General features: G+C 45.3%; 1 protein-coding gene across 1 annotated transcript in view; it reads left to right on the top strand.

The window, feature by feature from the left end:
* The first annotated feature begins 846 nt into the window (after positions 1 to 846).
* B4galt4 (beta-1,4-galactosyltransferase 4) overlaps positions 847 to 14,493 on the top strand; it is a 34,219-nt gene continuing 20,572 nt past the window's right edge. The window contains exons 1-2 of the mRNA XM_063225017.1: positions 847 to 932; positions 11,189 to 11,582. Of these exons, the coding sequence (XP_063081087.1) occupies positions 11,321 to 11,582 (262 nt within the window). The 5' untranslated portion in view covers positions 847 to 932; positions 11,189 to 11,320. The remainder of the gene's footprint in view (positions 933 to 11,188; positions 11,583 to 14,493) is intronic.

Genomic DNA, 14,493 nt, shown 5'->3' with positions numbered 1-14,493 from the left:
ATCTGTTGGGCATTAATTCTGCTTCCAGTCACGTATGGCCTCCTGTACTTGATTTCTTTTTAAATCCGGCATTTGTATTGGCTTGAATTCTGCCAGATTCAACTGAGAGCACGTTTTGCAGAAGGGTTTCCACTGTTTCTGCCCGCTGTCCGGGGATTTTTGTACTCCAGCCTTCTCAATTCCATGCAGAAGGCTCAGGTTCCCGCCTCCTTGTTTCCATCCAGATTGCTGTGTCGTCACAGACTTGTGGCCTCAGTGTGGCCACAGACCCCAATTTAGACCCCGATGGCCTCGCCCTGGCTTTTCCGTGGTTGGTTTTATAGGGGTGAGGTAGATGAGAGGGTTCTTGGAGCGTCTACTTCAGGAGCAAGCAGGGGAGAGAAGCCAGCCTGAGTTTCTTCTCCCCACCTGAACATAACTTACCACACTTTTACTCATCTTAAGACATAATTCTAGCTTGGCTTCCTGTAATATTGTTAAAGAATGTAGGACTTTTCAGTGTTCATTCATTTGATACTCCCAACGGTACTGTAACATTGGAAAGGACAGACAATCCGCTAGGTGACGCAAGGCATTTTAATTATGCCCTAAAGCAGCAGGTCCCCACCCTGTAAAGTGATAAAGTTCTAATCTCCTTCCTCGGGCTTTGTGAGCCTTTAATGGATATGGAACTTGGGGGCGCGCCCGGCCCCTGCTGCACTGGCTGGGTGCTTTCTGATCATTGATGATGCCTGAGAGCAAGAAACGCCCCTGCCGGGGGGCGGCGTCCGCGCAGGGCCGCGCGCACCAGCAGGCGGCGGAGGCTGGGCCGGCGCTCCGGAGCCGCCTCCGGGGCGGGCAGGGGGCGGGCAGGGGGCGGGCAGAGGGCGGTCCCGGCCGGGGCAGGCCGTTTCTCCTTCCTCCGGGCGCCGTCCCTGGCGGCCGTCTCGCCGGTGAGTGCGCGTGGTCTGGGTCTGCGGAGGTTGGACGCGCGGCGACCGAGACTGGGGCGCGGGGGCCGGCCCCGGTGGTGCCCGGCTGGCGCTGGGCGGGCGCGGGGCCTGCGCGGCCTGGGCTCGGGGCGTCGCGCTCTCTGAGGGCCGGGCCGGGCCGGGCGGGGGGCCTGCGGCGGCCCGGCGGGGTTGGGGTGTCCGGGTGCTGCGCCCCAGCGCGGCGCTGCCTCCGCCGCGGGCCGGGGGCGCGGGGTGCTCCGGCCGGGGGCGCTCCAGGCGCGCGCTCGGCGTCTCCATCAGGGGTCCCCCTGCTCCCCTCCGGGCCGGCCCTGGTCTCAGGCGGGCCGAGGGGAGGGCGAGTTAGGAGCTTTCTCGGAGAGGACCACGCGGATCGTGAATGACTTCTGGACCGCGGCTCGCGGGTCTGGCTCGGTCTTTCCCGGGGTCAGCCGAGTCCTGCTTCTCCGTGTGGCCCTCCAGTGGAGAAGCGCTGTTAACTTACGGTGGGGGAAGGAAGCACAGAAAGAAAGGTGCAGGGAGTCTGCACCGAGACAGGCCTGGGTCGCGGCGGCAGAGCGCGCTGTCTCGGGGTGGGTGTGTGCACCGCGGCGGAGAGCTCCAGCTCCAGCGCCAGCGCCAGCGCCAGCGCCAGCGGCCGGCTGGCACAGCTGACCTGCTGGCGGACCGCGGGGATGACATTGGGCGGACCAAGGTGGGGATCTGAGAGCCAGGTGTGGTTTCCTTTCCTTCTCCTTTAATGATTAATTAGCCAATATGTAAAGGAAGGAAAGGAACATCATATGGAAGAAAGTTAAGGGATCTTGGGTAGGAATGCGTAGGAGTCAGAGTTCAGGTGGAGATACAGGCGGGGAGGCCGCTGCCCAGCTCCGGCAGGGAGTGCTCCGGTGTCTCTCGGAGGGGAGAAAATGCTTGATTGCACAGGCTGTTTATGGAGTTTTTGTCTTAAAACAGATTTGGCCTTTGCGGACACTACCTGCTGGGAACTGCAGAAACTCGGTACTTGACCTGTGTATTTTTGAGAGCGATTACTTTAATCAGGTTAAAAACAATTAGGATTTCTGTGAAGAGGGGTTTGACTGTGTAACCCGAGGGGAAGGGGGTAGGGCGGGCAATAAACCAGGCTTTGTTGTTGTACTCGGTAAGGCACTTGATACCAGTATTTCAAATCTACTTTAAACTGAGCTACTAAACAGAGGTGTGTGCAAGTCGTTTGAGCACTGACCATACCTTTCAAGTTCTTTTATCCAGAGAGGGAAGGTCCAAAGCAAGTAAGTTGTGGTTTTCTATTCGTTTTTTCATGCCATCAATGAACAGTGGTTTCCAAAACCTGACAGCATATCTCAGAACTACCTGCATTCCTTTTAAATCTATAGATTTTTTAGTCCTGCCTCAGGCCCTTTGAAATAAAAACCTCTGGGCATGTAGCCCTGGAATAGGTGTCTCAAGCAGAGACCACAGGTTTCCCCGGCATTGAAATTTGCTCAGATTCTGAGACTTTTCTTGGAGACTGGGGCATACTTACAAGTTTCCTTTAAGGTTGTATGAATGCATTGTTGCCACGATGTGTAACTAAAAATTATGGTCCCTGTCTATTGTGTTACTTTTGAATTTAAATATATTTTAAAGAAAAACGATGTAGTCATTTTATCAGAAACAACGTTGTTTTGGGTCATAATGCTCCCCAAAAATTAGAACTTACAGAAGAAACAAAAGTATCCCTAATCTCTTAGAGATGACTGTCACTAACTCTCTTGTCATTTTATGTATGAAAGACAAGCATGCACGCACATATTCCGTAACTAGAATTGTATTTCAGTTGTTTTCACTACTCGGTGTTGAACTTGAGGCCTTGTGCTTGCCAGGCAAGTGCGGTATCCCTGAGCCACATCCCAGCACTGGAATTGCATTTTGTAAAAATTTTATGTGTGTATTTTTTCTACTTAGTTATCACGAGCACTTTCCCACTAGTTGAGGTCTTTTAAACACGGTATTGATAAAAGCATATGTTCTGTAATATGGATGTACTGTGATTAAATCAGATTCCTGTTTGGATTCTTTTCAATTTTTGGTTATTTTCTCAATATTAGTCTGAATAATGTGGTCTACTGATTTTCTGCATGATGAAATCAAAAGCTGTTCAAAAGCAGTTAAGCTAATTTCACATATCTTTTTACTGTTTTTCCTCACTGAAAGGAAAATGAACATTTCTGAAGGATCTATTACTTTCCAGGCCGATTCTCCTATTTCAGTTCTCAAACTTCACTGTATAGAAGATCACTTGTTAAATTCCATTTTCTTGAGGCTCAGACCCAGCTGTTTGTTCCTGGTAGCTCTGGTTGGGACCCAGGACATCTATACTTTTAACCCACTCCCCTGTGCCTTGGATCAAGGTACTTTTAAACTGTACAGTGGGAGACGCTTTTTAGAAACTGCCAAGTAGACCCCCCAAAATTGGGTCACTTGACAAAGCCATTCGAACTCGGCACTTTGTGACTTTGGAGTCCTGTTGTTTCCCTATTTTCTGAGAACTTCTTAAATATTGGGCAGTGAAATCCCTCTAATGAGTGCAGAAAGTGAGCTCCTGCTGGTAGACCCCACTTTGTATGTGTCAGGTTGGTTGGAAGCATGATAAATAAAAAAACAAAACAAAACAAAAAAACATAGCAAAAAATGCCAGATGGTTCTCTTCGAAAATGAATTTACTTCTGTATGTTGATTTGGCTTATACTCAGCCTGACATTCTTTTTTAATTTTTATTTTAAACTAATTTTAGCCTTATTTAAATGTGATAGCAACTGTATGTGGTGGTGCAATTTGATAGTCTAGCACTGTGGGGACTGAGGAGTGACCTGGGTAATTTAGAGACGTAGTAACACCCTGCCAAAATATAAAATAAAAAATGGGCTGGGGATATAGCTCAGTGCAAAGGTCCTACGTTTAATTCCAGTACCATGCACATTGCATGTATTATTTAGTCTGTCCTGACAGAAATAGTTCCTAATAGTTTTCTCATCTTTCACAATTTGACCTTTTAGAAGAACACCAACTCATTATTTTGTGGAATGAATTTGATGTATTCTCTTGCTTATAATGAAACTATACATATTTTTGGCACAGATATATTGCAGAAGTGGTTTTTTCCCCTTGGCTTACCTTATCAGAGGTTTATGAGGTCAGCAGATTGTAACTTTGATTGCTTCCTTAAATTGGTAACTGGACTCCTCTATAAAGTTACACTTTCAGCTGGGCATGATCCAGGTACACACCTGTTATCCCAGTACTCAAGAAGGCCGAGGCAGGAGGATCACAAATTCTAGGTCAACCTGGACTATTTAATGACCTTGTCTCTAAATAAAAAATGCAAAGGGGCTGGGGATGTGGCTTAGTGTAAAGGCTCTAGTTAAGTTCCCAGTAACATACACGTGGGAAGAAGAGGAAGAGGAAGACGAAGAGGAAGAGGACTACCGTATTTCTTTTTGTAGTTAATAATTACCGGTCATGAGTTCGATCCTCGGTACCGATAAAAAGTTAAAAGTTAAAAATAATTGATACTTTACTACTAAGCACATTATCTTCAAATTTTGATCTGTTAATTTAGTATCCATCGGTGGATCTCATCTGCAACAATTATTACAGTGGTATTTGCCTAATTGTGACTTTTTTTTGGCCATCTCCCATGTTATGGCTTGTTTAAATGTCCCCCAAAGCCTCAGGCAGTCATGGAGGTGGCTGAATCTAGTGTTTGTGATCGGTTTGTTGACTAGTGCAGGGATTGGTGGGGTGCTCCTCCTCTTTTGCCCTTTTGTTCTTGTCATTTGTGGCTGCTATGAATGCTTGCACCTTAACCATGTCATTCTGCCTCGGAGCCAGCTGAGTGTGGACTGAAACCTCCAAAAGCTGTAAGCTAAATAAACCTTTTCTGCCTTCATTTTAGGCATCAGGTGTTTTGTCTCAACAAGGAGAGAAAAGTGAGACATCTCACTTCATTAGTAATTAGAATATTCCTGTAAGAAACAGCTGTCATTTCTCAATCATTTGTTTATTGGATCACGTAAATCAATATGGACTTGTGGACATTCGTTTTACTCTGTGGGTCAGAACAGTATCATCATTGTTATGTTGCTCGGGTGCTTCCTGTTTGGCCCAGTCTTTGAGTTTGAAGGACTTATGCTGAGAAATAATTGTCAGTATTTCCATCTTACCTCACTTGTGAGGTCCAAAGGACTGGACAGTGATTACTCAACTCTAAGGAGTTGTATATAATTGGGAGGCTAAAGGAAGGAGACTTAGGTATGGCGCTTAGTTATGTGTACCTCCTAGAAACTGCCAGACTGTAAAGAGTAGCAAATACCGGCCTTTGTACTGGTGTTGCCCCAGGGCCTCTCGAGGGAGCCAGGACCCTGCACCTGCCCCAACACCCAGCATCAGCGGAGAGTCCAGAAGCAGCAGGCTGAGTTGGTGCTCTCAGTGCTGCATGAAGTCTATGGCCTTCCTGGTCAGTGCTTAGTAAATATTTGTAGAGTGACACTTGTGGTTCTCCATACTCCAGGGCACTGCAGAGATTCTCCAAGGGTGACATTTAGGATTCCTGCCATTTAACCTTTTGCTATAGCTTTTCTTCCTTGTTGGGTGATTATTATTATTGAAAACGTCAAGCATGTACAAATGTAGAGAGAAAAACCATCAGGTACCTGTCCCTTTCTTTAATACTTTCCAGTGTTTGGCCAATCTTCCTTCATTTAATCCTTTTCTTTCCTTTGGGATAGAAGGTCTTCAAATTTAAAAACAGATTGCAGCCATTAAGTTGTGGGGAAAGACTGAAATAAACTCTAAAGACAAGGACTGTATGTTGTTTTCTATCTCCTTGGTGCCTAACCTGTGCTTAAAAATAGCAAGTGGCGCAGCAAAGACTGGTTGAATTGAGGAGAGGAAAGAGAAAACTATGGAAACACCTTCATTTTGAACACACTCTGGGGCAGACTTCTAGAAAAGAAAAGGACAACGGGGCTGCCCTAAGACAACTTCTTTGTTGCATGAATTTGTTTTCTACAGTAATGATTACTCTGTCATTCCAGACAGCCTTGATTGAATAAGAAAAAAGCTCTGGAGCTACTATGACAGGTCAGGGTCTCTCAGTGACTTAAATATTAATAAAATCTGATGGCAGTTTCCCAAGCACCAACCAGGAGTCACGTTGAAAAAAAATCGTTTTTCTAGTTATAAAAGTAACATATACGCATTGAAGGAAATAGGAAAATTATGGAGAAATAGAAATTAAAAGTGTCCATATTTCTACTTCACTCTAAAGGTAGCATTATCTTGGCTAATACCTTCAATCACAGTGTAATCAGAGTCAATAAATAGTTGTGTTCCTGGAAATATAGCAGGTGTGTTGGGTACGTATCATGTCATTAAATTGGAACAGCAGTATGACTTAAGGGTGCCCTTCCCTGCATTTTATAACTAGGGAAACATGCGGAGCCTGGGTGAGTGGGGTTGCTTCAGTCCTTAGCTGATTAGCAGCTAATCAGGGGGAGGTTGGGAGAGGGTTCTTAAAGCCAAGCAGTACTCTAACTGGTCACACAGGAGTGAGGCAGCCTTGTATTGAACTTCCTTGTATTGAAGCCACATTGCATTTGGTTCTGAGTAGGCTTATAAGGGGTAAGTGTTTTCACTGGGTCCAATGTAGTCTCAAGCAGTGGGATTGGTAATGAAGACTTAGTCATTAAAAAATTATTAAGGTTCCTCGATTTTAGGAAACATCTCTTATCTTTGAGCAAATAACCTATGTGAAGTTCAGCAATATTAGTTTATAACTATTTATAATGCTTTACTTCTTGGATACGGTTTTTCTTTTCAAATTGTTTCAAATTCATAGCAAATTGAATGGGGGGGGACAAAGATTTCCCATGTATCCCTGCCTAGCGTAGGTTTTGAAATCTCTTTATTTCTCCCTCTCTGCCGTAATTTTATGATCATAAATTTCAACTCAGTGCTTTAGCTTAGAAAAGAAGGTTCCCACTCTAAATTTTCCAAGAAATTTTTATATATAAGAGGATCAATGCCAGTATTTAAACCTCCTGTAATTAAATCCGCCAATGGTGGGGCTGGATGTGGTGGCACTCACTGGTAATCCCAGCACTTGAGAGGCTGAGGCAGGAGCCTCAGTGTGCGTTCAAGGCCAGTTTGGGCTACATAGAGTCTTCAGTCTAGACTGTACAGTGTGATCTGGCCTCCAAATGCAAACCAGATAAAACAAATCCAGAGAAGGTGTGTGCTGATGGCTTGCTGTCCTCGAGGAGAACAAACCTTTTAGGGGGGTTGCGGTCAGTGCCAAGGTTGGGGATGAGGAGGAAGGGAGCCCAGGAAGGAGGCCACCAAGGGAGCCTGTTATTTCAAGTGTATGTGTTGGGTCTGCTCAGGCATCGAGGGGAGAAAAGGGGAAATGAGCATTGGGAGGCTGAGGCAGGATCCTGTCCCTGGAGCTGCCCGCAGGGCTCAGACCCCCGCTCTCCTCTGCATCCAGACCTGTGGTCTCAGGCAAGTGACTGAATCTCTCTACGCTTCTGCTTTCTCAGTCTATAAAATGAAGAGCTTACACTTTCTTTTTTTTTTTTTTTAAATAATATTTGATTAGTACCTGTTACTTTTATAAAATATCGGATTTCGAAGAGATTTTTAGATATATCCATCCCTGAAATGACCTCCTCAAACTCCCCACTCCCCCTATCCTGTTCTCTTCCTCTTATCTAATAATAGTCAAGGAGACGAAAATTCTTACCTCATGGAGAACTGAATGCCTGTGTCCCGCTCAGTTCACGTGTTGAACCTCTCTCTGGTCCCTAGTGTGATGGTATTTGGAGGTGAGGTCTTTGGCAGGGAGTTAGATTAAGGTTCTCAGTGTGGAACTTCCTTGTTCGGATTAATATTCTTGTAAAAAGACCAAGACATACAGAATCTTGGATCTCAATCAGTGCGTGCATGCGTGTGCATGCCAAGGAGAGGCCATATGAGAACCATAGGCCTCAACCAAGGAGAGGCCATATGAGGCCATATGAGAGGCCCTCCCCAGAGCCAAACCATGCTTCACCCCGATCTTGGCTTGCAGAAACCTCAGAATTTATGTAGCAGCCCAAGTGCACTAGAATGGAGCATCTGCAGCCCAGCAGGAGCCCAGGGTCACCCTGCAGCCAGCACCCTTCGTGTATGGGGCCATAGCTGCTGGCCAGGGAGGGGTGTGCAGGGCACATCTGGGAAGCACCATGCTCATGGCTTCTCGTGGGGAGGAAAGGCAAACATGAGCCATGCACTGTTGCCTGAGTACAGCAAGAGGGATGCTGCAGGCAGGGGAGTTGGGATGAATTCTGCAGTCCTAGAAACTCCTGGAAGCAGTGCAGAAGAGGGTTCAGCAAGTTAACATAAGTGACGTAACCCAGTGCATGGCACAGAGTGAATGCTCTCGTTAGGTGTTGCTGCTGCTGTCTCCATTGACTTGCTGCGATGCTGCCATCGCATGGGGCCCAAAACATGCGCTGCCCAGCTTAAATAATTGCCTTTTGTGTATTCTTTTTTGTGGTTTGACCCAAAGCCTAATCTCCATGTCTGCTGATAATGTTTCATTTAGAGGTGTTCTCCAGGTTTCCTTCAAAGTAACCTACAAGTAAATTTTTGAAATACTACCCTTTACTAAGTGTAAAACTTCTGTTGCTCTTTTGAGACTGGGTTTCCCTGTGCAGTTCGGCTGGCCTTGAACTTACTTAGTACCCAGGCTGGCCTCAAACTTGCATTGATTCTCCTGCCTCAGTCTTCTGAGTGCTGGGATTATAGGCGTGGGCCACCGTACCTGGCAAGATTGCTTTTGCTTTTTATAGTTACCATCTCCCCACTTCTCACTTAAAAAAACCCTTTATTTTCATTATAAAAGAACTATTTTTAAAACTATCTATGTATCATAATTTAAAGCTATATGCGTACTAGTTTCTTTACTGTTGCAATAACAAAATACCTGTATTTTATGAAGTATTTTAGAAAGAGCAGAGATTTATGTAGCTCACTGTTCTGGTGGTTCAAGGAAACTAAGGTTACTGCTGCTGGCATTGGTGTGGCTCTGGTGAGGGCTGCGTGGCCGGTGGCCTTAAGTGGTGGCACGTGTGTGGGAGGACAGATTCCCACAGCAGGGCATAAGCTGGAGGTGAGGAGCAGCCCGCCCACTCCCTTTCCTTTGTCTGGTGCTGCTGCTTGCTGGGCCAGAGCCCCACCTCAGCATCCATGCCAGCCCCGGGCCTGCTGTTTTATAACCACCCTCTGTTAAGAACTAGCTCACAATCCTGCAAAAACTGCCTGAGCTCCTTCCTGATGCTCTGAGCAGTTCTGGCCAGTCTTGACGTCATGAGGCTGTCACCGTCTCTTGATATTACCACACTGGGGACTGTTTCCACCTTGTGAACTTTTTGGGGAATAAGCCACATGTAACTCACAGCAATATAAAAGTGTCTACCTAGAATATAAAACTATATTATTAAAATCTGTAAAGAACTGGGCACTGGAGCACCTGCCTGGCGTCCTAGTTGTGGGATGATTGCTTGAGCCTAGGTAACATTGATAAGACCCTGCTTCAAGGAAAAGAAAAAAGGAGAGAACACCTTTTTTTTTTTTTTTTTTTTGTCTTTTTGAGACAGGGTGTCTCTATGCGGTTCAGGCTGGCCCTGAGCTCAGTTTGTAGCCCAGGCTGGTCTGGAGCTCCCAACGATCCTCTTGCCTCAGCCTCCTGAATGCTGGAATTACAGGCATGCGCCACCATGCCCAGCAATGGAAAAAACAATAACATACTTACAATTATTGTCCACTTTTGGGTAGATTAGTATATTCTTTCTAGATTTTTCTTAATTCTATATTTTTAATAGTAATTATAGCATATCTAGTTTACTTCATTTTTCCTCACTTAAGTTATAATCATAAGTATTTGCATGTTATTACTTAGCACAGAATATATTTTGGTCCCCATTTTACTCATTTAAATGATGATATAGTTAACTATGGAAAAGTATCTGAGCCCTGGCATTAGCATTTTCTGTGTTTTTCTGATACATGTGTAGAATGTGAGGGGCTGCGTGGCTTTGCTGATACAGAGGGATGGTCAAGATGTTGCTGGCCATGGCCTAGAGGCCTCGCCAAGTGGCCTTCATGCAATGCATTTACTGTGATCTCGGTGAACCTCATGCAGGTGACCTTTAAAACTGGATTTTTTCTTTAAGCAGTGGCAGTAAGTAATGGCATAGGCACTTCATAGTAGAGGTGAATTCGTGTGCTATTGAAGCACAAAATCAGAATGGCAGTTCATCAGCTGACATTGTCAAACAGCCCAGTACAGTTGTGGTCCAGGAAGCCAGTAGTGTGGCCATCCCTCGACTCTGCTCTTTATGGTAAAGTAAGCAGGCACAGTGATGGTCCCCATGCAGCGGGTATGTGCTGTGTGTCAGGAGGAGGGCCCACTCTTTATATGTCAGTACATGAGACCAGTCCCACAGTGACTTCTTCAAGTAGAGACTGTTTTTGTCCCCATTTTATAGGTAAGGAGGCTCAGGCTCACTTAAGTGATAGCCAGAAGTTACGTGGTACAATTATATTTTCCATGTAATATGAACACCGGATCTTAAACACAGTTCTGTAGTTCCATATTTCGTATAGATTGTTGACCTGCTCTGTTGAGATGGCCTTATGTTGCTTGTCTTCCCTCTACCCTGTCAATGCTAGGGATGTCCCCTGTGGCAGTGCCCATCAGGAATATCACTCATTCCTGGGTGTCAAGGACCGTGTTTTTCTAGCACTTATGATGAGAAGAGCTTTGATCTTTTCCCTAATTTTCTTTGTAGATCCAAATATGCTTTTGAACAAGGGTTGCATTTTGTTGACTTTCTCTTCAGGCTGCTCAGGAAGAAACACTAAGGAAGACTCTTTGGGGCTGCAGTCTGGGCTGTGCCCAGCTCAGAAATGAAAGGTGTTTCTCATTACCCATCTCTCTTGCTATTTTGTTCTGGAAGTAGCTTCCGCCATCCAGCCAGAGCTGCCGTGATGCGTAGGTGGTCAGGAGTGGGTAACATGTCTGGTTTCTGATTTCTGCAGCGGGAGTGGGAGAACTATCATTCCTTCCAGTGAAGGTTTTCAGTTTGCACTGAAGTGACTCAGTTCCAGCTAGAATTTTCATTCCAAACATGTCTTTTGTGATTGCCTTTTAGAGAGTGTTGGAGCAGAACCACGGAACAAAAGCAGGCGTTGCACCTTCACGTGTCAGCAAGTTTGCAGTTGGATGGGTAAAGTTTAATTTGAAGCCTCCTTGCCTGCACGGAAGCAGAGAGACACGTTAGAAAATGAAAGACATGGGCTTCAGCCTGCCTTTTCACCTTTCCTACAAGTTCCGCTTACTGGTGCTTTTCACCTTGTGCCTGACCGTGCTTGGGTGGGCCACCAGTAACTACTTCGTGAGTGTTATTCAAGAGATTCCCAAAGCAAAGATCTTCGTGGTTGATTTCAATCAAGCTGTAGATTTGGAGGAAAAGGAAGCACTTGCCAGTGAAGCATCCAGGAAAAAAGCGGAGCTTGGCAATTGCCCTTTGGTGCCTCCAAACCTCAGTAAGTGTTCTTTCTTTTTTTTTAATCTTTCAAAAATATTATGTAAACCTTTATTTAACATAGGTACCAAGATCTGAATTGCATACGTCTGGGCAACCAGCATGTAAATTAAGAAAGCGAATCTTACTAGAATGCCTTTAATCCCCATTTTGCTTTCAGTCACTACTGAGGCTTCAAGATTTTACCATGGTCCATTAGATTCTTTCCTATTCTTGGTGGTACTAGGGATTGAACTCAGGGCTTCTGCACTTAGCTATTTCCTCAGCCTTTAAAAAAAATTTTTTTAATTGAAGATAGGATCTTGCTAAATCACTGAGTTGTCCAGGCTAGGCTTGACCTGGAGATCCTCCTGCCTCAGCCTGGGATTATAGGCATGTGCCATCATGACCAGCTACATTTCTCCTGGTTTTGATCCTTATAAACTAAAAATATACATTTTGGTCCCGTGTGCTTGGCTTCCGTTGTTAAACGTTATTCTCATTATATCTCTTCAGTGTGATTTTACTTTGTTTAGTCTTACTGAAATGTGCTATACCACTGTGTAAACACACCCACTTTTATTAGCTGGTCACTAACATCCCAGCAACATTCAACACTAGGGCCCATTGATTTAGGGCTGTGGCTCTGTTTCACATGTCTCTGTGTCCTAGGACCAGCGGGCTTGCTTTCTCACAACTTGGCAGGTGGAGAAAGGCTAGCGCAGACAGGTTGCCAGCATCTTCTTGCCCAAAAGTGTGGTATTGGAGGCAGTGGCTAAATTTTTAAATGTCTTTAGTATTTGTTCTTAAAATCCCATGTTTTGATTTCCCCTTTGATGTCTTTCAATTTTAATTCATATTCATTGCTATTAGTGAACGCAATACATTTGGGAGGAAAATACCTCATTCTGCTATTTCTCGTGTCTTCCCTCTCTGGAACATCGGGGCACTTGTTCTCCATGTCCTTCTTGAGCCTGACTCGTACTGACCCCTCTTTTCAGAATGTTCCTCCTCAATCCATGTCTGCCTAGTGCCTTTGTGTTTTGTCATCAAAAATGTAGCTTAGATTTCTCGTGGGGGTTTCTGGGACTGCTGTGTAGGTTCATCCTGACTCCCCTGTCAGCGCCCCTCTTGCTGTGCCCAGGTAACAGTGCATGGCTCATGTTTGCCTTTCTTCCCCAGGAAACACTGGACGAGCCGTGTGCATGGTGCTTCCCAGATGTGCCCTGCATGTTCCTCCCTGGCCAGCAGCTGTGGCCTCATACACGGAGGGTACTGGTTGCAGATGCTCCATCTTAGTGCACTTGGGTTGCTGCTTAGATTCTGGAGGCTTCTACAAGGCTAGGATTGGGGTGAAGCATGGTTTGGCTCTTGGGAGGGCTTCTAGGTGGTAATGTCTTCATATGGCCTTTCCTTGGTGTGCACATGCATGCACATGCACATGCGTACACACACACACACACACACACACACACACACACACTGATTGAGATTGAGATTTTGTGTGTCTTAGTTTTTTTTATAAGAATATTAATCCCAACAAGTAGGCTCCACACTGATGACCTTAATCTAATCGCCTGGCAAGGACTGCACTTCCAAACACCATCACACTGGGGACCAGAAATTCAACATGTGAACTGAGGGTGACACAGGCCTTTTATCTTCCTTTCCAAATGAATCACAGTCTTGTTCTGTATTCCTCTTGACATGAAAGAGCTAAAGCATTATTCTTAAGTGCATATTCCACTCACAAATTATACAAGATTTTATGTAAACTGATTACATGACTCCTCCCTCCCCCGTTCAAAATCTTCACGATATATTTAAGCAGTAAATTCTTCCATAGGGTGTACATGGAAGTGGGTGTGGTAGCACATGCCTGCAATCCCAGCATTCTGGGAAGCTGCATCAGGAGGATTGCAAATTTGAGCCCAACAGAGGCAAATTAGTGATTTAGCAGGGTTTTATCTTCAAAAAAAAAAAGTGTGAATGGGGAGGACTGGAAATATACTTCAGTGAAAAGGCCCTGGGTTCAATCCTTTGCACCCCTTCCCATGCATGCACACATACAGATACACATACAACAGACTATGGAATGCATGGACAGTGACCAATTCTGAGCACACACTGAATTAAGAGCGTGACATAAGTAGTGATAGTTAAGATGGGCCATTGATGACATAATGAGGCTAATGGATTTTATGACCTGGCCACACTGGAAACCATCTTCATGGCTGCCCTCATCCCTTGGCAGCAGCTCTTGTGGTGCTTCTTCCATGTAACTCTGATTCCTCTCGTTTGTTCTCAGGGTTTGACTGCTGGTTTTATGTCTTGCATACAGACTTTCAGGCTGGTTCTTGTAGCCTGGCTGTCTCGTGGGTTGCTGGACACAGTTACTTACTTGTGGTGCTGCTGAGTGCTGAGCCTGATGTAGGTTAGGGATTGTCACAGGTAGCAAGAAACAGTGATTTATCTATGGGAAGGCCAGTGACTGCTTTGCTTGGAATGGGAGAACACAACTTGCATCCGCTTAAAGTTTTACAGTTTGACCAATAGATGTAGAGATAAAAAGAGAAAAACGTGTGTGGGAAACATAGCTGTTTCCTAACTGAACTCCTCTCCTCTTTCATCATCACATCCCATTCATTTGCATCAACAGAGAAGGGCCGGGGGCTGGGGTTGTTGCTCAGTGGTACAGGTGCTTGCCTGGCAAGTGTGAGGTCATGAGTTTGATCCCTGGTACCAACAAACAAACAAATAAAAACAAAAACAAGACCAAACAAAACCCTGAAACTCCGAAAGAGAAGGACCAGTTGCATCAGCCCAATATTCAATAGATTTAAAGCCTTGCCTAGGGTTCCATTCCATGGTGGCCTTAGGTTTCCTGTCATCAGGCCACTTTTAGGCTCACTGAACGAATGCTTTATCTGGAA

Source organism: Cavia porcellus, unplaced genomic scaffold (assembly GCF_034190915.1).
Source record: "Cavia porcellus strain 051 isolate PalLab524CR breed Dunkin Hartley unplaced genomic scaffold, mCavPor4.1 scaffold_15, whole genome shotgun sequence".
NCBI lineage: Eukaryota > Metazoa > Chordata > Mammalia > Rodentia > Caviidae > Cavia > Cavia porcellus.
The sequence above is the reverse complement of the archived record's forward strand: the minus strand, read 5'-3'. Positions and strand labels throughout refer to the sequence as shown.